At 44.7% G+C, this 27,652-nt stretch overlaps 1 protein-coding gene across 1 annotated transcript in view; it reads right to left on the bottom strand.

Moving 5' to 3' along the window:
* PTPRN2 (protein tyrosine phosphatase receptor type N2) overlaps window positions 1-27,652 on the bottom strand; it is a 601,734-nt gene that overhangs the window by 97,230 nt on the left and 476,852 nt on the right. The window contains exon 13 of the mRNA XM_083579333.1: window positions 12,240-12,455. Coding sequence (XP_083435459.1) covers window positions 12,240-12,455 — 216 coding nt within the window. The remainder of the gene's footprint in view (window positions 1-12,239; window positions 12,456-27,652) is intronic.

Genomic DNA, 27,652 nt, shown 5'->3' with positions numbered 1-27,652 from the left:
AATTAATTTGCCACCCTTTGATAGATTTACCAGAGTGGTAAACCAAATAAAATAAATACATAATAAAATAAATACACAAAATATGAAAAGTACTCTGTCTGGTGTCTCAAAGACATCAAAATGGGCACCAAGCCAGATAGCTTAGTTGGTAGAGCATGAGACTCTTAACGTCATGGTCATGGGTTCGAGCCCCAGGTTGGGCAAAAAGATTCTTGCCGTGCAGGGAGTTGTCCTAGATGACCCTTGTGGTCCCTTCTGTCTCATTCTATAATGAAAACCAGGGTCTCTGGGAAGAGTGCTCCAAAGGTGGGGCACCACCACTGAAAAAGCTCTTTCCTGGTAAACCACCAGCAGTAACTCTGATGGCAAGGGAAGGCAGAGAAAAGTCTCTGATGACGGCACACGCAGGGAGACCAACGACCAACAACCCTTCAGGTATTCTGTCCCCAAACTGTGCTGGTTTTAAATGCCACTTTTAATTGGACCAACAGCCAGTGTAGCTGGTGAAGAACTGGTGTAAGAGGTTCGTAACATTCAGTTCCCATTAAGAGTCCTGCTGCTGCATTCTGAATTAATTACAGCTTCTGAACCATCTTGAGATGCAGCTCCAGCACATCATAGATAAAAGCTGCCAATAGACCTATCACTCCTGAAGTGGTCTAACACTTAAAAACAAAACACAACAAGACTGGGTAGCAGTCAGTTCCATAAATGATGGTGGCACCAATGCTCCCCCTCACAAACCACTACTGTACACATGGAAGTGTACAGAATCTACTGCCAATCAAATTCTACTACTCAAGGAGGACAAAAAAGAAGAAGTATCCACTCATGTGAAGGATGCAATGTAAAAAACAAATAAATTTGCATTTACTTTGAATGATTCCCGACCAAGGTATAGTGATCCATGCACAGGTTTCTGTGAACTTGCTTACACAAAGGACAGCAGAGCTCTTTGGGGAAGAGAAGATGCCTTTTTATCTGGTCCTGGGCCTAATCTAAAGTTCCACTTTCATAATTGCCTCCCTCCCAGCTAGGGAGCTGGAAAAACAGCCTAGGGTGTCCACTTCCTGCCTCTTAGGACAGTGAGGAGGAAGCTGTGACCTTCCAGGTGTTACTGGACTCCAGCTGCCATCATACCTGGCTGAACTGGGAGCTGCAGTCCTTCAGCATCCGAAGGACCATAGATGCTCCAACCCTATCTGGGGGGTATAGAAGAGAAAGGAGTTGGCATGCCTGTCTCAAGATCTATGTCTATAGTACATGAAACATATTAAAGTTAGCAACAGGACACAAGGGAAGCAGAACAACAGGCATTTTCAAACACAGCTATTCACTTCTGCAATGGATCTCTGAATGTATGTTCTTCTGATTCAATGTAAGGACTGTTCCCTTCTTCATCTTGCTACGTCTTGCTAATAGCCAGAAATGAGACGCTAGGGGCCTAAAGCCTTTTAAATATTATTTTGAAGTCTAATCTGTCTATACTAGCAGCAAAGTTCTACTGAAATTGGAATTGGGAGAAGAAGAAGAATTAGAAACTTTTTTTTTCTCAAAGAAAAAATAATTGCTGCTGAAGCAACCAGAGGATTCAAATTAAAAAGGACTATAGTCTTTGGATGATGAATACCAGGGTTAAAAACCATTGACAATCACCTTTTTTGGTTCAGTTACTTCTAACTGTAGTAGATAAGGAATATCACATCCCAAAACTGCTAGTGATCTGTGGGTGGGGGAAACCAGAAATTATTCCATTGGCATGGACAGATCATTGCCTGGTCAGTTTTAACTTTAGAGGTAGTTCTGAATGTGTGAAGCCATATACAGCTATGGTGTGTGGCTACACTTCATACTTGCTTGTTTCTATTCCCCAGAACAGTTTTTTTTTGTGATGCTCACCAGAAGACAGATAGAATTTTACTACATTCTTGGAATTCTGAGTTTCCTTTTAACTTTGTGGATCTGTTTTATACTTTTAATACTATCGATTTTTTAAAAAATATGTAGTTCTTATGGGTCGTGAGGTGCTTTGGATGAACTATATCTGGGAAAGTGGCATACAAGTATCTTAAAAATGAAAAGAAAAAAAGAAAGAAAGGTATTTGTATCTTACATGTAAGGAGTCCTACAAATCCTCTAACCTTAGAGGATTCCTGCACCTAGAAAATCATGTGGTATTAACAACCTGTGTGGCCTTCTAACTATTCTTAGCTATAGGGCCATGTAGGTCTATGCGAGCTTCAAGACTGATGAGCAGGGGAACCGGGGTAGGCCAAGAAGCATGAAGGGCCTATAAGGAAATATGAATTGCTGCTATGCTTGTGCAGTGCTCCCACATGATTGTATCTGTTGCTGGACAATGCAACTTTAGACTATGTATATCCAAATCACAAATATAAGGTCCCTGCATATACAAAGCTGGCAAGTTGCAGGGGCCGGAGAAGATGTAGTACAGCTATCTCCCAAACATGCTAGATTTGAATGTGCAGAGACTTGCTTGTCCCCCCTCCCAGCTTAAGAAAAACAGCAGCAGCAACACTACAAGCAACCAAACGTTCAGTCCCCTCTCCTACACCCTTGCAGTCTGCTGGAGGGTACAGTGGAGAAACAGATGGGAATGCGCTTGCATTTGCGTTTCGCCTCAAAATTGAGGAATTGGTATCTTCCCTACCTCCAAAGGCCAAATTTGACAGGTTAGTAGGGCTGCCTACCTGCCAATCATCTGATGTCGCAATGCATCAGGTGACATGGCACTTTGAAGGCCGAACAATCAGCTGATCATCAGGACTTCAGATGCACTGTGCTCAGGGCCTTTGAAGTATCAGCAATCAGCTGATTGCTGGCACTTCAGAAGCCCCTTTGGCTCCGATTTTGTGTGAACAGGGCTTGCACCAAACGGCCTAGACCCACCTAGGCCAGAGGCTCCCACCCCCTGCTCTAAATCAGGTGGGAGGTCTCATCAACGAAGAAGCAAAGAAACCATTCATTTCACCCCAACCAAGGCCAACCTTCAGAGGGCCGCATGGTAAGCTGAAGCAGGAAAACAGTATCTTTTTAATAGCTTCCCCACAATTGCCATCAAACATACCGATGCCATTATTTAAACTTTTCTTCTCCACCCAACAAATCCTCATTCATTCAATTAACGCCCTTTCCTGAATTAATTTCCATTAATGATCCCTTCCCTTCATGAACCCCCACAAAATCATTTTATTTTATTTTCACGCAGTGTCAGCCCATTCCCTTCTACCATGTCCCCCCCAAGCTTGTTCTCTTTACATTCACTGCATTATTTTCAACTGGTTATTCCCCCCACCCCACCCCTTACCATCATTCTTAGTTGCTAAATGATTGCCTCTCCAGCACAAACACAATAGCACAGCATCAAAGTTCAGCCACTAACCTCTCCTTCCCTTGCCACAACTCTGCTACCCTCTCCCTTCCGTATGATGCGCGACATGTGTTATGAATGACTCTTGCCCGTTTATAGACACATAGAGACCCTAATTGTTGAGCTGTAAGCAAAATCCTAGCCGTGCTGCTCCTTAATAGCGGCCCCTGAAAAAGTCACACAGATAGATAGGCAATTAGCCATTTGTGTCAGAAAGACACGGGTTAGGGGCTTCCAGGAAGCATCGGTGCAATGAGCTAGAGCAGAAATCTGTCATTTAAGTGGCGGCCATCACATCAAGCATAGAAATCAAACTAACAGCTATTGCAGAGCAAAGTCCCAGTGGTTTCTGGCAAAAGGATTCGCAGCCAGGACTGTACGTTGGCTACTCTGGCTTGCCTGGAGGAGGGAACAAAGAAGAGTGCCAATATGTCTAGTACCAGCTGCTTTCTCCTCCTGTCACCAAGACCAGGCCAAAATCAAATATGAATCTCTGAACAAGTTAAGTTTCTCCGTGACCAAAAGCATTCTAAGGCTGAGAAGGGGAAAAGGTTGCAAGTCAGATGCAGAGGCTATCCAGGGAAGTCTTTCGAGACAATATTATGTCCACGAAGAATGCCATTTAATTCTAGGTGGCACTCCTGGCATTCTAAAAAGGGAACGGCATTCAATTCAAGTATTACCAGCATTAGTTTTCCTTGCAGTCTTAACTACCCTCACAACATAAATATTTATTTACTCTGTAAGACAGTATGGCACCCAATGGGCATGTCAAGCTAAAATTGTTGGTTTAAAAAATAATAATCAAGGAATAAATAATGCAAGAGGCAAGGTTTAAGGTTAATTACTTTAAAGAGATCAACTCCCAGAGATTTGGCTCAGTCCACCGTGCCACTTTCCTTCTTGTTCTGAAAAATATCAAATGTACTTGTACATTTAAGTTTGCCTTGGAGAAATGTCATTCTCCCAACCTCTCCACCTACACTACTTCCCTGAGAGAAGGGTATTAGCTGAAACTGCGCAGAGAACTCCCTGTACGGAACAGAACAAAACTAGAAGAACCAAAGAGACAAAGGCTCATTTCTCTTCCTGCCCTGTCATTTCAATTCCTAGAGCAGAGGTCACCAACTTCTTTGGGTCCTTGGGCACATCTGTGGAGTGTCAAGGGCACCATCCCCTCTAGTAGTTCTCTTCTCTTTTCCTCCAGGTCAATCTCTCCACAACAGAAAGAAAGAAAACATGCAACACAAAACACTTTGCTTTTTCCAAGTGGTTTGGGGAGAAGTTGTACCCAACAGAACTAAGATTCTCATGAATCTGCTTGATTTTATGTGGGAATCCTCCCGCGAACCATCAACAGATTTTTATTGATAGATCACACATAAATAGCACCACTAAACTTCAGTCCAAGGCAGAGATTAATAATGGGTCTTAATTTTTTTACATACAGTCTGATGGTTAAACCACTGAAAATAATCACAGAACTTGTGTGGATGAGGAGCTAACCTATGGTGCTTTTCAGGGGGTTCGTTATTATAAAGAAAAAGAAAAGAACTCAGAAAGCTTTGAGTTCAAAAAGCTTTGTATGGTTACAATGCTTGAAAGGCCCAGATTCCTGACTCTGGTGGTTCAGTCAATGGAGACCGAGGTGAACTGTGATTTGTTGATGATTTCGTTCATGGAAAGTGTGTGTGTATGTGTGTGTGTTGGGGAGGGAGGAACCCATGAAAAATTATTCAATTCCAAGAGGATTGTACTGGATCTGAGATGTTTGTGTCCACCCACACACAGTTTCTCCCACACACACTTCAGCTTCTTCCACAGCAGCTGCCCCTTATCTTCAAAAACACTCCCCATTCTCTCAGACCCTCTTGGTCACTTCACTCCACTGCCTCTTCAGCTGTTTGGTGCCAACCTGGACCCTTGATAAACACATATAGATCAAAGGAGGAGAATGTCACACTTCCAACTTCCTTGGCTGTATGAGGGGGTCAGTACCCTTCCCAACTCATGACACAGGGAGTGGCCTTCACAGGAAAAGGTTTCATTGTGGTCATGGGTGCCTTAATGGTAACCACAGTTCCTTTCGTAAATTTTCCTACCCTGAAGCTGGAAATAAATGTCTCTTCCCACCAAGTATGAATAATTCTGTCAAATATATATGCACTGTATTGGGGCGACCACTGCAGAAGCCTTGCATGTCCCTAATACTTGAAAACATGACCAATACATCACTAAGGGTTAAATGCGGAATGACAAAATCCCTTTGGTAATATCCCCTTAATAAGAATAACTATGCAAATACTGATCAACTCAGATCAAATAAAATGCACAAGATCTTTTCGGGCAGATAAGAGATACAGGATCCATTTGTCAAAATTGCTCCAAAATACAGTGATTTGCAGTTAACAACGATGAAAAACGTTGCTCACATTTCCCTTTGAATATTGGTACAATAAATATCTGACATAGTTCAAAATGGTTTTTAAAATCTCAGCTATCTACAGAAACATATCAACCATGAGTTTTGTTGGAAAATTTAAGGTTGGCAGAATAGTAATCAAGATGCATTGCTTTAAGAGGTGAAGTGGAAGATGAGAATCATAAAATCCACTGTGCTACATTAGTTTTTGTAGTTCTTACAGACTTTGGTCTGATCCACGTCACCTGTTAGCACCACTAGATATGACTCAACATCAGCCTCAGGCACATACTGTTTAATTGACTTTAATAAAATATTTATGCCCAACCATCCAACATAAATGCTTACTTTGGTTTCAGGCAATTACCCTTAATTTTATCCAGTTAAATCTCCACACCTAATAATTCATTCACATCTATATCCCTATCTGTATCACAAGAAATGTTGACTATAAACTGTGACTTAACTGCACATTGTCAACTAACTATGTATTCATACAAGGTGAGTCCTTTAAAAGAGGTCCCGTGGATACAGAGTGCGGTACACATGTTCCACGGGACCTCTTTTAAATGACTCACCCTGTACATGCACTGGACCTATTTAATAACCCCCAAATCTGGCTGTTTCAAAATTGCATGCAAGAGGACTTTTTTCAGCCAATTAGGGTTCAAAAGCAAGTCCAACAACTTATTTCCCTTAGAATTCAATCCTATACAAACTTTCCTACAAGTAAGTCCTATTGAGGTTAATGGGGCTTGCTTTTGAGTAGACACACATCAGATTGCACTGAGTAGGCATGTAGAAGATCAGACTTCTTTTCCAGGGTAAAATATGTTTTGAAACACCACTACAGACACCCTCACATTGCTTCAGAGCTCTACTTTCTTCCTGCTTCAGAGGAGATACTCGTCTTTGTAATGTTTTCCACGCTTATGCAATTGCTTCAATGCCATTCATAATGCGAAACTGTTATATGCATCTCCAAAGACAGAGCGATTCTCTGTGTCATATGTTACAACGTTGGGTGTTTTGAATATCCCAGCTTGTCAGATGCCATTAGTCTCTTCCAAAGATGCTTATCTGAACATGCCTGGCCATTTGATACAATTGCAAAATGATCCTATTTTCTTCCAAAATTTATACAGTTTATTAGATTCCGCCGTTAAACAAAGTTGTTTCTCTTCTATTTTCACAGCAAGTTGATGTTCAGTAGCACCCAAAAGGTATATAAACTTGCTCTGATCTTATAAGACACATTATATTTCCGTAAGCTACATGCAGAAATAGGAAGCTGTGCAACGAACATGCCCATTGCTCAAGTACTATATGCAGAGAAACGTATCTGATGATACAAAAAGGGGAGAAGGTTAAACACAGAAAATTCAAGACGTACATTATCCTAGGATGAATCATTCTGAACTTGATTCGTCAAAGACAATCTGAAAATTGACAGCTTAGAATAAAATACCGAAGCGGGGGCAAGCTATTAAAAGTTGGCAAGAAAATCCCTTGAATTTTAACAGAACTTGCAAATTGTGCAAGTTCTTTCGAGACCACGTCTTCCATTTACCTACACTGTCGCAGAGGCTTATGGTTCGGTATCACTTGGCAGATCCAACCCCTTGAGCAGATGCTGTTTTAATATTTCGAAGCCTTAACCAAAGCAAAATGCTTATCGCAATCAAATGGAAGCTTGTGGTAGCAGCCCTCATACGGTTGAAACAAAATTGGGGGACTCTTGAATGCTCACCTCTGGAAGTGCAAAGTGATCTATCCAGTTTAATGCAACGCTTGGAGAGATTTCACAGCTTTAATTCGCTTGCACACTGTTTTCTTACAGGGGTAAATAGGCTACTCTTTGCTTGAGACTTAACAGACGCAAATAATCCTTTGAGAATTGTATTAGCATAAAAGATGAAACGGGGGTGTGGGAAGCTTAGCAACCTCAGCCTCATTCTATTTTAACACCGATTCCCCCACTGGAACAATATTTTACCGATGATTATTCGTGGTCTAAGAGATTACGTTCACTAATAAAGTTCTCCAGCTCAAAATGAAAAACAATAAAACACAACGCAAGCAGGGTCATTTGGCACCGTCTTCTACAGCATAGCAATCCACCATGTATGGGGTCAAAAGGCAGAGTGCAGTTGTGGAATCACAGGCACATCTCTTGGAACAGAACCAGCAGAGCATCCCTAAAGAGCAGCAATCATCAATGCACACTGCCATTAATAAATTGCTCACTGATGACAATGAAAATATGCACTTACTGGCAGTGTTTACACACTACCCTCTTTGCACTCCATGCCTGAATGCTTCTCCCCTCCCCAAACCATGGTTTATGTACTAGAGTCTTCAAAGCACGTACAAGTAAACAATAAGTTTACACTGAAGTTCCTTTGGTCGCATAAATAATGGAGAGAATATGAAGTTCGCAAAATATTGAACTGGCTCTATTTACTACCACCAAATAAACTATAACATTTTTTAAAAAATCAAAAGCATGTGGTAGAAAGAAAAAAGAATTTATTCTAATGGTCTGGGGCTCCAACACAGATTTAAATCAATTGCTGCATGTGCAATTAAGCAAGGATGTGACAGTATTAAAACAGACACAGAAGTAGATGGTGCGAATCGAAGCATGTATTTGCATGTTACACACATGATAATTTACACTCTTATTGTATTTCACACTGACTGCAGGAAAAAGCACCTGTGAAATCAAGCTACATCCTTCCCTCTTCCCAAAAAGAATTAAAAAAAATACACCTGCCATGTGCAATTTTTTTCTTTTCTTAACTGAGAGGAAGCAACACAAAGCCAAAAATTCATGAACCGAACTACAGCTCTTGGTATATGCCTCTGTTCCATAAATATACAACTCTGAATATTCAAAGTGCGGCGTTTTATATTTTATATTGCATTGCAAGAGGGTGACAACTTAAAAGATTTGTTTGATGGCTGACAGATTTTTTTTATAAAAAAAATACTGTTAATTAATTCTTAAATACTTTGCACCCTATTTGACAAAAAGAACCGGTTCAAGCATGGCAGACGTATAAGAAATATTTCTGCTTGGGAGGAAAGGGATATCTACTGATTGGTGCAGAGTAGATTTATGTTCCATAACATTCATTATGCCTCAACAACTATGGCCTACGTGCATGGCATGGTTATTGCAAAACCCCTTTATGAGATCATTCATACACTGAAATCACTTGATACTTTAAGACTGACTTCAGAAGCACCAAGGTTTCAAGAAAACCTTGAAAGGATACCAGTGCAAATGCTCTTTCAATGACAATACATTTCTCACTTCTTCCTCTGCTTTCCTAACAACACTACATTGCATCAATTAGAAGCAAAGCCTCCAAGAAATGAATTCACAAATATTTCAACTAAAGTCCTGTATTAAAGGAGGACAAAGTGGATTTGACCCCTGCCCCATTAAATGCTGAAAAAGTAGGACTGGTTTATTTGCATAAACAGCATAATATTCTGGAAGGCACCAGAATGACAGTCACTAGTACTATTCTTGGTGGTGTACTTTCATTTTCTACTTTACTGACATCAAATGGGAAAAGCGTGGATTAAATATTTAAGCAAAAGCATGCTACAGCTGTAATAGCAAGTGCCTGTTAATACAGATATACAATTCCCAGTTTTAGAAATTACATTATATTCAGTGAAATCCTAAGCATTTTTACTCAGAAGCAAGTCCCTCTAAGTTCAATGGGAGCTATTCTCTAGTAAAAAGTTTAACACTGCAGCTGGCCCGGTAAAAGGAAGGCTGATTCAGAAGAGTTACATGTGCCCTAAAAGGATTTGGAGTTTGTGAACATTTGGTGTGCTTTTTGTCTTCAATAATCCCAAGCAAGAACCAGAGAATGATTACCCTTGCCAGCACTGCCTTAATATGATAGAAGCGTCATTATGCAAACTCCAGCTATCTTCCTCCTAACACTGTATGTAGTCACCTCATGTAGCCCGGGGTCAACACAGCCCACACTAAATAGCACACACATTAATTCGAACTTCCAATTACGAAAACGTTTTGAATTATCTCCCCAGGGCTATTTGAACATATGAAGTTGTTCTGTACTTGTTTTGATGAGGCATTGGGAGGAGAAGGGACGACACTCAAGACTTTCAAGAACTACTTTAAAGTGAGAAAAAATAATGACATGAATTAATTCATAAGAATTCATTCTTCTTCTCTGGAGTCCACAGGATGGAAACTTTGCTACTAATTCTACCTGGGAAGCAGCTTGAACAGAACAAGTTTCTAAACAAGCCCCCGGAAGAGCCAGAACAGGCATTGAATGGTTTGGCATTTGATTTGATTGCGATATTGTATTGTCCTTTAGCACCAACTGAATTGAAAGCCAGAGACTATGCTGATTCCCAGAACGCAACAATCAAGCCCTCCTTCAAAAAACCTGCATTTAAATTCCAACCAGCCTACCTTTATTCTTATCAAAGATGTCCTCACAAAAAGCAGTGGAACTATTTGGGTGAGGTGTGGAAAACCCTCGAACCCCCGTTCAAAATTGGATTGACAAAAGGGACTGACTTTTGAGTAGACATGTATAGAATTACAGTTTTAAAAATGTTAACTTTAAAAATAGTTGCTTTAAGTATATATACTATTAACTGTTATACTTTTCAAAAATTATATCATAGGAAAAAATTAAATAAATAAAGCTTAAATTTCATTTAGCATCTGGATTACAAATTCTTATTAAACAAACCAGAGCTCATTATAAAATCAATATCAACTTAACCAGTGTGCCCCAAGAGAAATGGCAAAAAGGTCACTCCCAGAAATTCAAACAATTTTCCTGCTGGAAGGGCATGATTTTAATTACAGATACCATTAATTAGAACTGTCACAGGGAAGACTGTCCTCTTACTTATCACAAATAAGTATGATTTCCCTCAGATTATTAAATTTATATGCATTAAAAGAAAAAGCTCATGTGTTCCTTTGTAAATGATAACACTTTACATTAAAAATGCCTAGATAAAAATTTAACAAAACTGGTTTAACCGTTAGTTGTTACGTAAACACATTTTTGGGGGGTTTCAGCAAATGTACCTTTCTCTTCACTGAAACACCTCCCTCCCCCCCACACCTCCCTTTGATAAGTCTCTCTCTCTCTTTATTACTACTTTACTTTAGAAGGTTTTCTCCTTATGCTTAGATCTCAAGTTGAAAGCTCTTCCTCTGAAATGCTAATAAGTTGGGCAGATGTTTGAATTCAGCACTCTTACTGAACATTTCATTGGGTATGCAATGCTGCCCTCCCCCATGGAAGAAAGCACACAGTACAAAGATGAGGAGAGAGGGAGAGAGAAATTGGAGGGAGAAAAGGGAACACAGCTTCAGTACACCAGGATACAGATGCAAGTGCCCTGGGTCGTCAGAGAACACAATGGTAAAAAAATAGGAAAAGGGTAAGGCTTCAACTCAAAAAGTGTACTGAACATTTTATTATTTAAACGCATAGCTCATTGTTCCAAACTTTTAGCATTTCTGAGCATTCTTCTACAACTAGGGAGAATTTTACAGGAATACTAAAATTCGTGGACAGCCAGATTAACTGTTATGATTTGTCCAATTATGCAATGTTCAGTACCATATATAAAACGCCAATGCAGGCGACAAGAAAAATAAGGATTGCCTATCAGAAATAAACTCCCAGTCCTTGATCTGTGCTTCCGAAACAGCACCTTTCCCCTCCTATTTACTACAGAAGCCTCACCTATGTTTCCTTATTCCTTTGCTTCTATCTGCTGTCACTGTTCAGATTTTTCTTTTATTTTAAAAAAAACCACCAAAACACCAACAGGCCTGCTTCTAACTTCTCTAGCGCTTACAAATTTATCGGCATTATATTCCAATCTATCTGAATAATGGGAGAAACTGACAACTGCGCAGGTCAAAGGTTCTTTTCATATCACACCTCCAAGAAGTCAATGATTCAAAGAGAGGAACACCTTCAGATAACTGGGTGATCCATGCCTCATAAATTGCAAAGATTGTTTTTAATATCTAAAACGCAGTGACAGGTTCTAGATATTGATGTGTGTGGCGTGTGGGTTTTTTCCTTTTCCAGGGGCATTGAAATTGGCAACTACTTCTTTTAACGTTTCTAATTAGAGGCACATTTACAGCAAGCTACAAGAATAGCAAAGATTAATAACAAGCAATAAAAAAGCTGCTACAGTCTACGGGGGAATATTAATGGAGGGACGCCCAAGTAAGGCATTGTTTAAAGAAAAGGGGGGGGGAGAGAGAGAACCCTACCTCGGCTATAAATAAATAAAAGCAGCACTCCCTTGTGTGGGGGATAATAAATAACAGTTTTAAGTATCAGGAAAAAATAAAGAGCTGGTGGAGTGGAGAGGCCGGTCTCCTACCTGATAAGCAGCAGTCGCACTGGAGCTGTTGTCAGAGCCTAGGCTTGTCAGCTTCTCCTTCAGTCTGTGATGAGAGCTGTGGCGGAGGCAATAGATGACCCCAGAAGCCACAAGGATCCCAAAAATGCAAGCGATGGAGAGGAGGGTTAGTATGATGAATTTGGTGGTGTCTCTCTCTTCCTGGGCATGGTGGGGCAAACGCTGGAGCTTGCTTTTCTGTACAAAAAATAAAAATAGGAGAGGTGGGGGGGTTATTTTTTTTTTTTAAGCAAGGGCAGAAACAAGAGAGCAACCACTACTTGATCCCGCCGCCCTCCCCCTCCAATGCCAACAGGTGAAATCGCAACACAAAATGAAGAGAAATTGCCACAATACGATATTGCAATCAGGCTTCCCTAGCAGAGTATTTCAGGGGTTGCAACTACAATCCTATTCACTGAAAATAAGCCCCAATGGATAAAGAGGGTCTTATTTTCAGTAGACATGTATAGGATCACACTGTTTATTTCACACACCAGTTCTTTGGGATGTGTCAGGATAGGAATTAAAGTTTGGAATCCATTCCTAGGCACGATTAGTCAAAAGTATATTCCATTAAAGTCAACGGCATTTGCTTTCCCCTCGGTGCAGTACAGATTGCACAGGCAACTCAGTCTTACATGTTTTTACTTCAAAGTACACACTGCAGAATTCAACGAGTCTCTCTCACCCCGTCCCCAAATCCCATACATAGGATTGTGACCTTAAATGAACTGGAGCAATAGTCAAAAATCCACCCAGCTATCTGAAAAGTAGTATCACTGTTTTCCTCCACCACCTAAATGAAATGTAAATTAAAAAGATAATTCCCTAACACATACCTGGCAACATCGTTCATAAAATATCTTTAAGAAGCAGGTAAGACTGTCTTTGTGAGCCTATTGAATTTGTCATAGGAAAAAAAAAAAATTCCAGCAATAAACCTGGTAAGATATTATCACAGCCAGTCTCCCTCATGATACTCTTTGCATAAAGTGGGATGTAGATTTCTTCTGCTCGCCACCTGAAAAATTGACTTCTCAAAAAACATTGCTCTCCATTAACGTTTTATTTTTACTTATGAGGGAAGAGTTATCAGATGGGGAGGGCTCATCTCTCCCTCTTTTCTTCCTGGGATAGATACAAAACAAAACCAAAGTTCAACGTTTCCAAGCTCCTCCAGGATATTTTTTTTTTAATGTGTGTAATTTTGTGTGTCTGTGTGTGTGCGCGCACAGCGACAGAAAAGAAATCCTGGTGATGCCTTTCGCTTGTCTCCATGCGCTCAAAAGTTGTCCAATAATTTCCCCTCATTAGCTTCATTATAAGCTATATTAGCAACAATTAAAATCGCAACATGGCTATGAAAAGCCCAGGCACGCAAGATTGCAGGCTCGCTCATTTGGCCAGCGCTTGACAATTACTAGGGAAATGAATTGAAAAGCACGCCCCTGCCTCAGCTCTGGTTGCTACAAGATGAGAACAATTAGCCAAGTCCTCTCCACCACCTCATTTCGCGTGGTAACAAAATGGATTTCCCCCCCTGAATGCCCGGCCCGGCCTATTCATTATCTCGCCTCTCTTTAGTAATTTTCTGCTCCGCATTCAGCTGGCCGCCGCTTAATTTCCTCCCGGCTAGCACGTACACAAGCGGCTCTTGTGTCAGGCCCCACTCCGGTTCCTTTCTCTCTCTTTCTCTCCTTTAAAAAAATATATATCTTGGAATCAGAAAAGGCCACCGAAGCAATTAGCGCCGCGTCTTGACTGGGAACATAGCTTGCCATTAATTAGCCTCCTTGCTTTAGCAGCGCGCCAGTTTAGCGCGGGGCTCGGGCTTAATGGAACGGAAAGGCAGGTCCGGGCAAAGCGTTCCTCCCACCCTTCGCCGCCTTGTTGCGCAGGAGCGAGAAAGAGGAGCGAGGCTCGCCGGCTGGAGAAAAAGGGACCGACGGAAAGGAGGCAGGCAGGCAAGGCGCGCAGTCGCCCGCTCTCGCGGCTTCGTCGGGGAGGGGCTCCTTCGCCAGCCGCTCGCGCCACTTTGGCTCTCAAGACGCTGCCGCTGCTGCTTCTGCTTCTCCTCCCGCTGCCTCTCCAAAGCGCTCGAGGGATCGAAGAAGGACGCGCTCCGGCGCTCTCCCGCCTCCTCAGCCAGCGGGAGGAGTCTTCCTCGCTTCCCCCCTCCCTCCCCTCAATCTCCACCTGCCTCGCCTCTCCTCCTTAACCCAGCGCAGAGGAAGAGAAGGCGGCGTTGAGACCTCCGGCGCGCAAAAACGCGCTCGAATAGATGGGCGACGCTTCCTCTCTCGCCTCCCTTTCAAGCGGGCGCGCCTGCCCCGCCCGCGTGTCCTCAAGACCGCGTCCCCACCCCCCTCCCCTCGAGATTACCCGGAGAAGAGGGGACTGGGAGGCTTTGAGGGGCGCCTCCCTGCCACTCCGTCCATTTTTCAGTTTAGACGGGGTGGGTTGGTGCTAGGCTGCAGTCCTGTGCTCGCCTACTGGGAATGGTAAGGCCCGAACTGAACACAGTGGGACACTTCCGACGGGTCAGGCTGCACATCTCATTGGTTTCTAAGAAGCCACAGCCTGGAAGTGACATTACAGGGAAGGAAGCCCCACGAAGATAAAAGGGCTTGTCCTGCAAGTAAGCATGATTCAGGCCGGATCACAAGGCTACGGTCCTATATGGCAACCTACTGAACTTTTTGGAACGGAAGGGAAAGCATGCGCAGCAATGGGCCGCGTGCCCCGTTGGAGTGCAACACGGAAATAAGTGGGCACCGGAATATCAACTCAGTCATTAGACCTGCAGCCCTACACATCCGGATCCCCAAGCCGCATTCGGACGCAGAACTTAACTCCCAGTGTACGTGCTTTGTTCTGAGGAGTGTGGAGTACGTGCTTTTAGCGTAGGGACTCTGTTAAAGATTATTTGCGAGCTTGAACACACCATACATTTAAAGAACACTTTCTCAGGAATCCTGGGAACTGTAGTTTAAGAGTGCATCTCTGGGAGGTGTAAACTTCAGTTCCCAGCATTCTTGGCAGGCTGCTTTAAATGTATGGTGTGTACTCAGCCTAACCATTACAATTCTTACAGTACCTACTCGGAATCAAACTGAATATTGTAGGACTTAATCCCAGGTATCAGAGTTGCAGTCTAAACGAGCGGGAAAAGTGGGGCCAGTTCGTGGCACCCTCGGCTAAAACGTCTGGCGCGCCCCAATCCACGTAGCAGCGGGAACCGACGGCAGTGAGGTCCACAAACCAGCAGAGAACCAACCCAGCACCCAATTTGCGGACCTGGCTGTAAAAACACACACCCCACGCTGCAGACGAGCTTTGACCAGGGGTCCCGTTGCTAAAAATATTGGGTGGGTCCCGCTTTGCATCCCCGCTAGGAAACAGATTCAGGGAAGGCGCCCCGAAGGGTTTTGACCGCAGCCCCACTCGCTCTTCCTTGGCAGGCGGGCCGAGGGCGGGCAAATCCGTTGCCCCCTAACACGGTAGCTTCTCCCACAGGTCTCTTCGCGCGTCTTCCTCCGTCCCTCCCTCTTTGGGATCTCCCTACCGCCCCGTCGCCCCAGCTTTCCCTTTCTTAGGACCGCCATATGGTCCCTCGCCCCCGCCCGGGTTTCTTAGGCCCCCTCCGCGCAGCGGCGCCCTCCTCAGCCCCGCCTTTCCGTTCCTGGAAAGCGCCTTTGGCCGCGGCCCTTCCTGCTGGGGAGGGCAGGGGGTCGCCCGATAAAGCTCTCCTCTGGCGGCGAAAGGGCAGGCCCTCCCCTTCGGAGGCCAGTTCAGGCTGCTGGCTGGAGCTCAAGGCCTGGCCTTGGCTTCGCCATTAGCATTTAATTGAAAGCGCCCCCCGGCCCTCTGGCGAGGGAGAGGTCCCTATCTGCATCTAAATAGGGGCGTTTGAAAAATGATCTTGCCCTGGACTGGAGACCCGGGCTCGCTCGCCGCATCTTCTCTTCCCTCCCCACCAGAACTCCACCCCCCCTCCCCGGGCAGGGCCTGGCCTGAAGGGGCCTTAATTGGACGCGCTACAAAGTCCCCGAGACAGAAGGAGCGGCTGCCCCGATGTTTAGGCTTGCTGTGGGGACAGCTGCCGCGAAGGCAGGGTCCCCCCACCCCCGTTTCACTCGTCTTCCAGCAGCTGCGCACCCAACAAGGCGGAGGCAGGGGGCGCCTCCGGCCTCTTCGCCGGGAGACCAGGCCATTGAATGCATGGCCCCGATCCTGGACGTGATTCCTGGGAAATGAGCCTCCTCCCCCCCCCCCAGCCCATGTCGCACACGAGAAATCCCACTAGATGCTTCTCTTCTGCTTAAACATACTTCGAAGGTGATGCGCATAATAATCCAGGGGTAAATAGATGAACAGCTCCGATCCTAGGCGGTCAAAATACCAAAGCCAAAATAATAGCAGGCCCAGTGCACAAGTCCCATTAAGTTAAATGACGTTTACTTACAAGTATTGCAAGTATTACTCACGCGGTTGCAACCTAAATATGCTTAGGATCAGGGTTGCTAATTGGTTGCTGCAGCATTCAAGAGATGCGCGCCCACGCACCTTGCGTACATATATAACAGTGTCATATGGAAAGAAGAGCGACTCTATTTATGGTTTGCATAAGAAAGCTTTTTCTCTGTAAATTATTGCCCGGCTTATTCTGTTAACAGTGCGGATATTAAATAACGTCAGAAAGAAAGAGAAACCCACACTTGTCCACTGTAGTCATCCCCCTCAAAAAAATACACCAGCCCCTCTTTCATGAACATGCTGGTGGGTCGCTCTCTGGGCCTCGAATCCCTATCTGTAAAATGGGACTAATAGACTGCAATTCTGCACTGGGAGTAAGTCCCATCGAACTAAGCAGACGCGTATAGGATAGCGATGATACTGTCCTCTTTCAGGTTTCTTCTGAAAGAAAGAGAAAAAATGAAGCAACAGAATCCGCTTTGCAAAGTGGCGAGTTCTTCTACCACTGATATAACGATAATGGTAAGCAAGCCTCTTAAATCAAGAGCTGTCAGGCCCCTTTCGCGGAGCTGACTGGCCCGCGGCCACACGATCCTTAATACAAAATAAACGGGGTTCTCATTCGCATTTTTAGCTCGGGAAAACCCCCCGGCAAACTCTGAGGAAATCACCATGCAGGGAGAATATCATCACAAGCTCTATAATAAAGCGCTGTCAAATGTAAGAATTAAACAAAGAAGACAAATAATTTATTTCCTTTTAATTTTCAGCAGCGTTTCGTTTTTGTCCAAACCACTTCCAGGTTTCCTATGGATTCAGAGTTTGGGTTGTTGTTGTTGTTGTTTGTAAATAGGTTTAATTTGCATAACGATGTTCCTCCCTCCAAGCCGAGCTGCAAATCGGAACGGGTCTTCAAATTGCTTTACAAATTGACTGCTCATTGTTGAAAAACGAAGAAACCGGAAGCCATTTTAAGCAGGGCCCGGAGTGGCAAACGCCCCCCTGTGCGCCACCGCCGTGTTGCTGCGCGCACGCTTCGCAGGGGGCGGCGGATTGCCAGCAGACTTGAGGCGGCCTGCCTTGGCTTTGCCTTTGCAAGAGACGGGACCACTCTTCTTTCAAGGGAGCCAGCCGGTCCTCGTCCAGCCGGGGGGGGGGTAGGGCTGGGGGGACCCTCACTTCCCGATATGGCAAGGAAACTGCCCGCGAGTGGGGAAACACGCGGGGGCCCCGAGATTACGCCGGTGGAGGTTCCCAATGGAGGGCTGGAAGAAGGTCCAGAAAGCACCAACATCTCTCCCTCTCGCACACAGAAAGGCGCTCTGCTTTAAAATGGCCAAAGTCACCCCTGGCTTGGATGTAGTCGCGGTAAGGCAAGTGGCGCAAAGCAGATTCTTTTTTGCCTACTTCGCCAAAAGAGGAAACCACCTTCCCTCTCTTCCGCAATTTGTACACAATGCCCTCTCCATAAATATCCGACGATAGCGCCGGGCTCAGGGTTTGTTGGGAACTCGCGTTTCTAGCCCTCATTGTTCAAACAAAACAAACCCCACAAAGCGCTTAGATCGCGCGTGGCCCTTAAAGCCTTTAGTTCTGTAGCAGATACGCGCCCTTTCAGGGCAGAAGAGGCCGAAACCGAGTACACACGTTAGCTCGCCTATGATGTCAGGAGTTTCTCTTTTGGGGGGAACTAGTCCCTGATAAAGCGCTCCCCCCCCCCCGACGATCCTCAACTGCGCATCCTTCCCACCCTGTTCTAAAGATGCCGCTTTGTACGGATGACCCTGAACGGTTCCCGTACTGAACATAATTCCGCTTCTGTTTCTGCAAATATTGTCACAGCTCAGGTTTAAGCAAACGTGTTTCTGTTGTCGAAGAAGCAGGGCATGTTTCGAACTACACAGAACCCTTCTTCACCATAACGCAGTCAGATAGGAAGGCGCATCTGACGAATTTCTAAACAGCGAGGTTTCTTTCCATTCCGACCTATGAAAGACTGGAACGTAGGCAGTCCCTCTTCTCGAAACTGGCCCGGCTTAATTCCTAATTTGCAAACATCCCAGGGAAACATGTAACGCCTGAGACCCTCACTCAAGATTCTCAAACCGATCCATCCATTGCGCCCAACCTTAACTTCCCCGCAGCTCGACCCAGCTCCGGATGGTCCCGCTCCAAAGTTCAGGGACAACTCAGGGCCAGCGCTGCTGTGCAAATAATGCGGGTCCGAGGGTCTTCCTCTGCGCGCTTCCCCCGATTTGTCACCTCCACAACCCGGAAGGGAGGTTTACTCTCTCCATAAAGGTCTGCGTAAGCTTGCTGACAAAAGTATATACCGCCAGCGCTCTGGAAGGAACCGAGAGTCCTGAAGGACTTTTGAGATCCCGAATACATTGCTGTGAGGATGATGTCAAAGCGCTGGTACCCGCCTCGGGTGCATTCTCAAGACAACTTAACACGGATCCCCAGCTGTCTCGTCAAACGCTCTGTCCTTCTTACAGTCGGGATGGTTAGTATAACAAATGGCCTCCCCACTCCCTTTACAGGAGGAAAACTTCCCTTTTTTTGGTAGCCTGAGCTCAGGATCAGGTAAGTGTTGGTGCCTATTCAGGATCCGTTGATAAGAAGTACAAAAGTGTGATCCTATGCCCTTAGGGGAGGGGGTCATCCAAAGTAGGTGGGGGTGTCCCATCCCCCCCATTGCACCCTTTTGAGTGGGTAGGATTTGGGTATAGAGACTAATCGATCCTATCATATCCATTGCTATTTCTGGGTCAGTGAGCTGTAACTGGAAGAAGGAGGTGGGCTTGAGGTTTGGAAAGAAAACCTTCCCTCTTGTCAGGCTGAGGAATCAAAGGGAATCCAAAAGCAAGCTAGGCTTGTATTGGTGACATTAATCTGGCTTTTCAAGCAGCATCCCTACCCAGGTGACACAGGATAGAAGGTAATGATTTGTTTCCTGATGCACCCCTGGCTAAAATGCTTAGAAATAAAAAATAATTGTGAATCCCCAGGCTGTGCCCCTGCTACACCAAGTAGAACTTGGGCTTTAAAAAAGAGGCAGCTTTTAACCAGCTGTTTGTTTAGTCTAGTTTCCCATTCCAAACTGGACTCTACCTGACACCCTCATGCGAAGGAGGAAGAGGGGCCAGGAGGGTTCTTCAACCCTGGAGCTCCCAATAATCTCCCACTTTGCCTAAGACCCCCACCCCACCTCCCACCTCCCTCCAGCCAAATGCTTCTATTGGATCCAACAATCAGGCCTTGCAGAACAGAATCCAGGGTTAATTAGAGGCGCCCTGTCAGACTTGACTCGGAATGGAGGGGGGGATCTTTAAATATGTATGAATTTGACATTTACAGTTGGACGTCTTTAAAGCACAGCATCCCCTTCCTCTGTCACCGGCTCAGTTTGACGCTGGGATGTTGAAGTGTGTGTGTGTAGACAACTGCTGTTGCATAACATGGGAACAATCGCAAATATCTTCCTTTTCAAAGTTTAAGGCCTACCAAATGCACGGGATGGGGGGGAACGGTGTTTCTTCTTTACAACAAAAAATGCAAAACGGACTCTAAGGAATAATTAAAGTGAAGTGCATTAGAGTAGCTACTGAATGTTTATTCGCAAGCACCTTAAAACTATGCTCTAAAGCAGGGTATTCTCTAGGACTGTAAAACAGGGACTCTTAGTAATTCCTGGGTTTCAGCCCATCATGCCAATGCAGAATGTTGACTACCATATATATTTATTAATCTTACCCTACATAGCAGCTCAAAGAACTGGCGTTCCCAAATGCACTGCCAGTCAAAAATGTTATTTCCCATTGCATTGTCTCTTCAAGGAAGTAAGAAAGGCATTTCTTTGCCTTTGCACCAGCTTAACTGCCCCCTCCCAAAAGCCCTTTGCACAGTTGAGTTTAAGTAAGGAAACACCCACCCTTCCCAAAAAACCGATGATGCTAATGTAATCAAACCATGTTTGATATCCTTTCATTGCATCTTCTTCAACAGTCACAGGTCTGACACACTGCCTCAAGAGGAGGAGGTGTGTGCATGACTGCGAGCCCAGCTAGATTGGAGGGGAGGTTGCAGGTGCAGGTAACATTCCACACCAACAACGGCCTGTAAATGCTTAATATACATATAATTCAGGCAAGCGAATGTACTGGAAACTGAAGGCAACGATGGACCACTTGAAACGACCCTCAGTTATCTTCATAATATAGATGCTACCTTAGATACAGGTGCTTTACAGATTATCAGCCTTAAATAGCAATTCCCATTTCCCCCTCCCCTCCCCTCCCTGTTTAAAATGGACATTGCCATCTTACAAAGTAAACTTTGTAAGAATGGAAATGCCATTCAGCTAAGAACCAGCAAGTGTACGCCTTCAAACTTCAAAAGCTATTGCTCAGTTGAGATAAGGACACACTTGGCTGGCAGCTGATGCACACTGCCTTTCTACTTCTGAGAAGAAAAACGCATTTCAATATATATTTTTTTCTAAAATAACTTGGCAGTAGTATTTAGTGGCACATAATGCACCAGAGGGGTTTCCCCCCTCATTTTTTTTTATAATTCTTTGTTGATGACACATTATAATAGATCTGAACACAAACAACAATGAAAACTAAATATCTCGGTATGCACAGATAAATAAAACTTTGGAAAATGATTTATCTTAAAATATGATGACTTTTTAAAAAACCCACCTAATGCTATTTTTAATTGAGAATACACTCCAGAACCTAATAAATGGGAGAAGTCAGGCAGAAATAATCATGTATTAATTCTCTACATTACAAAATCTTTTCAGAAGCTATTATCAGAGCAAGAGGCATTGTGGTTGAGATTCAGGGTGGGAGAAATCCTTTGTGCAACTGAAAGCTATTGTTCCTCTGTGCTGATGAAATTGTACTTGCAAATCTGCCATTCAAGGAGGCCAAAAAAGGAGGGGGGGTTGAGTCCCAAGAAGAAGAAAAGGAATGACAAGAAAATAATTATTCTTGACTATAAACATATATTAATATACATTTGGACTCAGCAGGATTAAAAAAAAAAGGAATATATAGTTTTGTAAATTGTGCAGCTATTATCTATAATATTACTGTTAATATCATTTAACCACATTTTCCAAGAAAACTCCTTTGGAATAACTGACCTTGTTTTCATGCAGTACATTTATTAGAGTCACATTATTGATTTGACTAAATAAACCTTATATTAACTGTGATCTTCTGGAGGATATTTTCTTCTTGGGATAAAAAAAATGCAGGAAATATATGTTTACATAACCTTTTGATACTTTAAAGAATTATATGTACAAAAATCATCCTTACAGTAAATTGGCATTTTAAAATATTTTTATTGTTCTTGTTCTTTACAATGATACCCATTATCACAAAAGGGCTAAACACATCTCCGTGGAAGAAAATTAACTCATTTAGTTTAAATTGAATATGCACTCAAGTTAAGTTTGCTAGAATTGCATCAAACTGACTGGACCGATACTCAAGTAAATGCGTTTAGGGTGCAGTACTACACAATTGCAGAAGCAAGGCCTTATGATATCAGAGCTGCTTCAACACAAGAATACCATGTTATTTGTGTTCAAATAAAATGTGTTCTTGTTTACTGACTGTCACATCATACACCACAAAAGGGACATAATTTAGTGGCTCACAGTGTAATCCTAGTCCTGTCTACTCAGAAGCAAGTCCAACTCGAATTCTTGTCTTATTTATTATTATTTATTAAATTTTTATACTGCCCTTCACCCAAAGGTCTACTGGGCAGTTCACAACATAAAAATGCAAAATGAGAACACAAAATACACGATAAAACGAAAACAAACAAACAACCCCGCCTCTAACAAACACATTTAAAAGGCCATAGAATGCTACTTGAATGGAGCATTTGCCCAGGTAAGGGGTTAGGACTGGAGCCTCAAATCTCACATGAGGTTCTTTAAGATTAGCAAGAGGTTTGTATATATAGGGATGGAGACAGCATCCTCATAGCTCCCTGTCCTCCATTAACACCTCGGATGTTGATTCAGAATTACTTGTAGCAGATGTCAGTTCATCACCTGAAACAAGGTCAATTTAATGCTTTTACTTGGAGAAGGAAGGGGAGGGGGTGCAGTCAGTCAGATGGGAAGGTACTTTCCCCCCTTCTTTGAGAATCTATGGAGAGGTTGAAAAGATTAGACAAAATTGACACACACAAAAGGCAGATGGATTTCTGGGAACTCCAGCTTATTCAAATCACTGAGAAAGGTCATGGTGCGAACCATAGACCTATTCTTCTGGAGGGACACAATGATCCTTCCTCAACCTTCAACCCCACAAAGCGGGGGGGGGGGGCGCTAGTTCTCTATACCTTTTAGAAGGATTAATATCCCGCAACAATAAAGGAATCGAATCCGAGGCTTCAGACAAGTTTCAAAGATACCAGCATCAATAGGAGATACTTTCTTCTTGTTTCGTAATGAAAATAAAAGAGCTGTTTTTGTTGTTTACCAAGAGAAAGAGAGGAGGAGCTGCTTGCACCAACAAACCAGTAACCTTGCTTTTCATAGGTGTTATGCAATATGTATACTAAAATGTCAATAGTTGTCCAAAGGGTTAAAAAAATGAGTGGATCTCTCTGTCTGGCAGTATTGTGGCAAGATGAAATTTACAGGCATTTTAATATTCTCCTAGGCAAAAGAGAGAGATAAAGGAGAAACAAGAAAGGGTAGATATATGTACAGCATAAACATATTGCTAATTACTTGTCAGAAATATTCTGAAAATATGAGTAAAGAGAGCTCCCTCATTTATCTATGTATGTATACACACACACTTTTGCATGTATATGTTTTGAGTGCTTCCATTAATATATACATGCCCTATTTGTAGTTTACTGTACCCATATTGCATGCGAGTAGGTAAACACACAGTGCTTGCATCTATTTCCATTGTTTTCTGCCCTCCTGGTCAATATCCTGATTGCCTAACTATGCCCATTGCATCTCTATTGAAACACGCCAAATTTAAAACAAAAAATTGAAGCGTATATCCCATTTTGCCAGCTTCCCTCAAGATTATGCTAGGATGTGTGTGTTTTATATATAAAACAAAGCATAGCAGAATAGGTCGTCTTGTTTCAAAATCCTAGACTGCCTAAATCACCTGCTTTATGTCCTTCTAATATAAGGATCACAATACTATGCGTGTAAACCCCGCAGGCATACCAGTGTAGGCTGAGCGTGGATATGGAATCATATACTGTATATACATGCCGTCTAGAGAGACGCATTTGTTCTCAACTCCCCATTTTGCTCCCAATACGTCAGCAGCTAAATTTTAGAAGGGATGGGAGGACTATAAAAGGAAGAAGTGTGGCCGAACTTTGCTTTCCATCTTGCGAAGGAGTCACCAGCACAGGAACAAGAGCAACTGCGAGGAACTTTGCTCAATCGGCTAAGCATGTTGTTGTTGTTGTCCTCCTCCTATCTCTGGGATTTTCTAAGGAATGACCAGGACCAGAGTGATGGGGGACTTGTTGGAAGCAAAAAATGCTGCTTTGAGGTCTGGTGAGGTCATGATGATTCGGGAAAGTAGTGGAAAACTGACTGCTAAGGTCAATGCAACCCAGGACAGAGGAGCTACAGGTGAAATCTTAGGACTATCGATGCTGAATAGGAACACGGGTTAATAGCCACAGACGACGTGAGCCAGCCGGGGATCGCTCCGGCGAAGGAGGTAGAGGATCCGGAGATCCTGCAGGGCGAGCTCTGAGGGGTCCCCTCCGCGCATGTCAGCGGTGACCTTTGCACAGAAGCTGCTGCCGGGCAGCTTGGGAGGCAAAACAAAAGAACTTTCTTGTCTTTTGAGAGAGAGAGAGAGAGAGAGAGAGAGAGAGCGCGCTCTTGGTCGCCAGCCACACAATACGCAACAACCAGGGGGCAGATTCGAAGCGGCAAATCCTGGGCGGGAAAGAATGCGCCCATTCCTCAAGTGCGCGACAGCGAGAGATCGGCTGGGTCAGATGCGCCTCTGGGTGCTTAACAACTGGATCAAGGGGGGCTGAAATCACACACCCACACCCACACACCCCTTCCAACTTTTTCCGGAACAGGGGCGCGCGAGAAATGCTTCAGCAAAACAAGGATAAGGAAAGAACCAGGGCAGACGGGCGCTCTCACTACGCGCGGAAGCCGCCGGCGCGCGCTAGCAAACCACCGCGCACAGTTTTCACCTCCCGATTCCCCTGGCGCTTGTCGCCCAGCACCGACCCTGCGCAAACACGGCCGCGATTCTGCTGCTGGCGGCGACTTCAGCGCCGGCAGGAAGGAGGCAAGCTCCCGCGTCCCAACCCTTCCGTCCCAGGCGGGGCAAAGCGCCCCTTCCGCCCCCCTGAGCACGTGGCCAAGAACTCGCCCCAGGAGCGCGACTGGGGCCCGAGCTGCTCCAGCAAGGGCTCCTCGCAAAAAAGACCGCCGCAGAACCTCTGAGCATGGGCAGAGGGCCTCCCCGTCACCTCTGGCCACCACCGACCACGACCACCGGTCTCTGTCTCTCAGCCATTCTCACCCAGGCCGGGATTCAGCGACGCGGCCAGAGCGGCTCCCCGCCCCACAAATAAGCACGAGGGCGCCAAAAGCTCCACGTCGGGCGTCGCTGAAAGGGAAATTCCGCGCGCCATTTCCGCCCTCGGGGCGCCCCTTACCTGCCGCCATGCCTTCCGCCTCCCTCCGCAGGGCTCTCAATCCCCAGAGAGGCATCTCCAGCAAGAAGAAGCCGCTGCCGCCGCCCAACTCGGTCCCTCGGTCGGAGCTCCAACTCCCTCCCGTCCCTCCGCCAGGCGATACAAAGGCGGGAGGCGGCGCTGCTGACAGACTCCCCTTTCCCGGTCCCAAGGCAACGCGACGAAGCCGCTGGTTCCGGCGCTCGCCGCCGCCCGTTTCCCAGGGCCTCGGCGCAGCTGTCCATCATCCCGGGGCCCGAGGGGGAGCGCACCGAGGAGCGCGCGCGAGAAAAAACGCCCGTCCCATCCGCCCGGGCTCCGCTCTGCCCCTCCTTTATATTCGCCCGCGCGCAGCCCCTGCTGTCGGCGGCAAAGCACATGGCCCATCCACCGGTTGCTATAGCGATGCCTCCCCTCCACAGGTTGCTGACAGCAATTGGCTGGCGAGGCTCGGGCTCTTCAGAACCCCCTCGCTGGCGCGGGAGGCTATGAATGGACATAGCCTTTGTCACTCATTTGTAAAAGCTGCTTGGGGTTGCTGCTGTCCCCCTTCTTCACGCTCACTTTCTCTCTCACACACACACTCCCCCCCCCCGCAGTCATTTTTGTGCCACTCTGGCCAAATGGAAGCTGAAGGGAGAACAATGAGGGGAGCGTCGCCCCCTCCCCGCAGCCTCAAACATCAATGGAAGATAAAATAAAATCAAAACCCTCTACGATTTGCATCAAAATATAAGCACCCAACATGTCCGTGTCCCCTGCTCTTCTAGCACGGACTTTTCCTGAAGGAGGGGGGGGGGGACATGAAGCGGAAATTCAAACCAACTCTTCTCCACTTCATGCGCTCACGTGTTTTCACTTTAATCAATATAAGAAAACCTTAATATTCTGCATTAAATAAAATGCCTGTCAGAATTAAGGTTGCTAGTACTGTACTGGAATAAACTGGAATATCTATTAGACCTCCGGTTTGCCGAAATACCCAATACTATTCAGTTGTTTGAGGGGCAAACTCCACCTAGTTTCATTAGTGTCATGGGGACTGTTAAATGCTTGTAAAGTGCTAGACTAATTTAATTAGTGTTTGGAGAGCTATTAAATAACCAGCTAATATTACTATATAATTGATGTGGCAAAATTCCTAAGCCAAGAGTCATATTTGAAAGCCTTGAGGTGGACCTCAGTCACCAGTCACACAGCCCTTGTCTGTTAAACACAGGACAGTTGCTTCACACTCCATAAAAAATATCCATCCATCTAGGCCAGTACTGGCACCAGCCCCCCATAGTTTTGGGAACACGTTCCGCAACCAGAGATTTTTAAAGCTAGAAATTCAGGATTTAACTTTCAAGCTTCCACATGCAAAGCAAATGTTCTCACATGGAGCAGTGCTCATTCCCCCAAACCAACCAATTTATCCACAACCATCTCCTGCCGCCATTCCAGTACCAGTGGGAGAAGGGGAGGAGAAGAAGCGGCTGTGCCCCCAGCAATTTTGTTAAGGCGGCCACAATTTGACTACAACTGAAAGGAGTCCTGAGGTGGTATTTATGGATTGTTCCTCTTCACAATTCAAGCACCAGGCCACTCCCTTCTTCCACCAGTCTCAAGTTCTGCTGCTTGCTACACCAGATGAACAAGCTCCTGATGTGCTGTTGATGAACTTTGAGGATTTATTTTTAAAAATATATAAACTAACTTTGATTGTTAAACCCCCCCCCCGCTCAAAGCGGTTTACAAATGGATAAGAGAATAAAGTCAAGGAGAAATCCAACAACCTTAGTTTAAAACACACCAAATACCAAAACAGATCAACGCTACCTTAACTTTCCAAGCATCTGGGCCGGCCTGTCTAAACATGGATGTTTTCAGTAACGGGAAGGCACCTGCTTGATTTCAATTGGCAGGGAGTTCCAAAGTTCAGGCGCTGCCGCACTGAACGACTGAGTTGTTATAAATGTGGAACAGGTATTATGCGGCACCTGCAGCAGTGCCAATTCCTCCGGTGGCATGGGTGGAATGTGTAATTTTAATTCTATTTCAGTACACTTCCTTTAGTCGCCGCATGTCACCCACAAGCCACAGCTGGGCTACTCCTTGTTTAACAGCTAGTAAAGTTCAGTGCAATGAGTACTGTTCTGGAGGCCACCTAAATTGAAGTTGAAGTTTAGGCATGGTGGGCGACA

This window comes from Podarcis filfolensis (assembly GCF_964270895.1).
Source record: "Podarcis filfolensis genome assembly, chromosome: 12".
Taxonomy (NCBI): Eukaryota; Metazoa; Chordata; class Lepidosauria; order Squamata; family Lacertidae; genus Podarcis; species Podarcis filfolensis.
The sequence above is the reverse complement of the archived record's forward strand: the minus strand, read 5'-3'. Positions and strand labels throughout refer to the sequence as shown.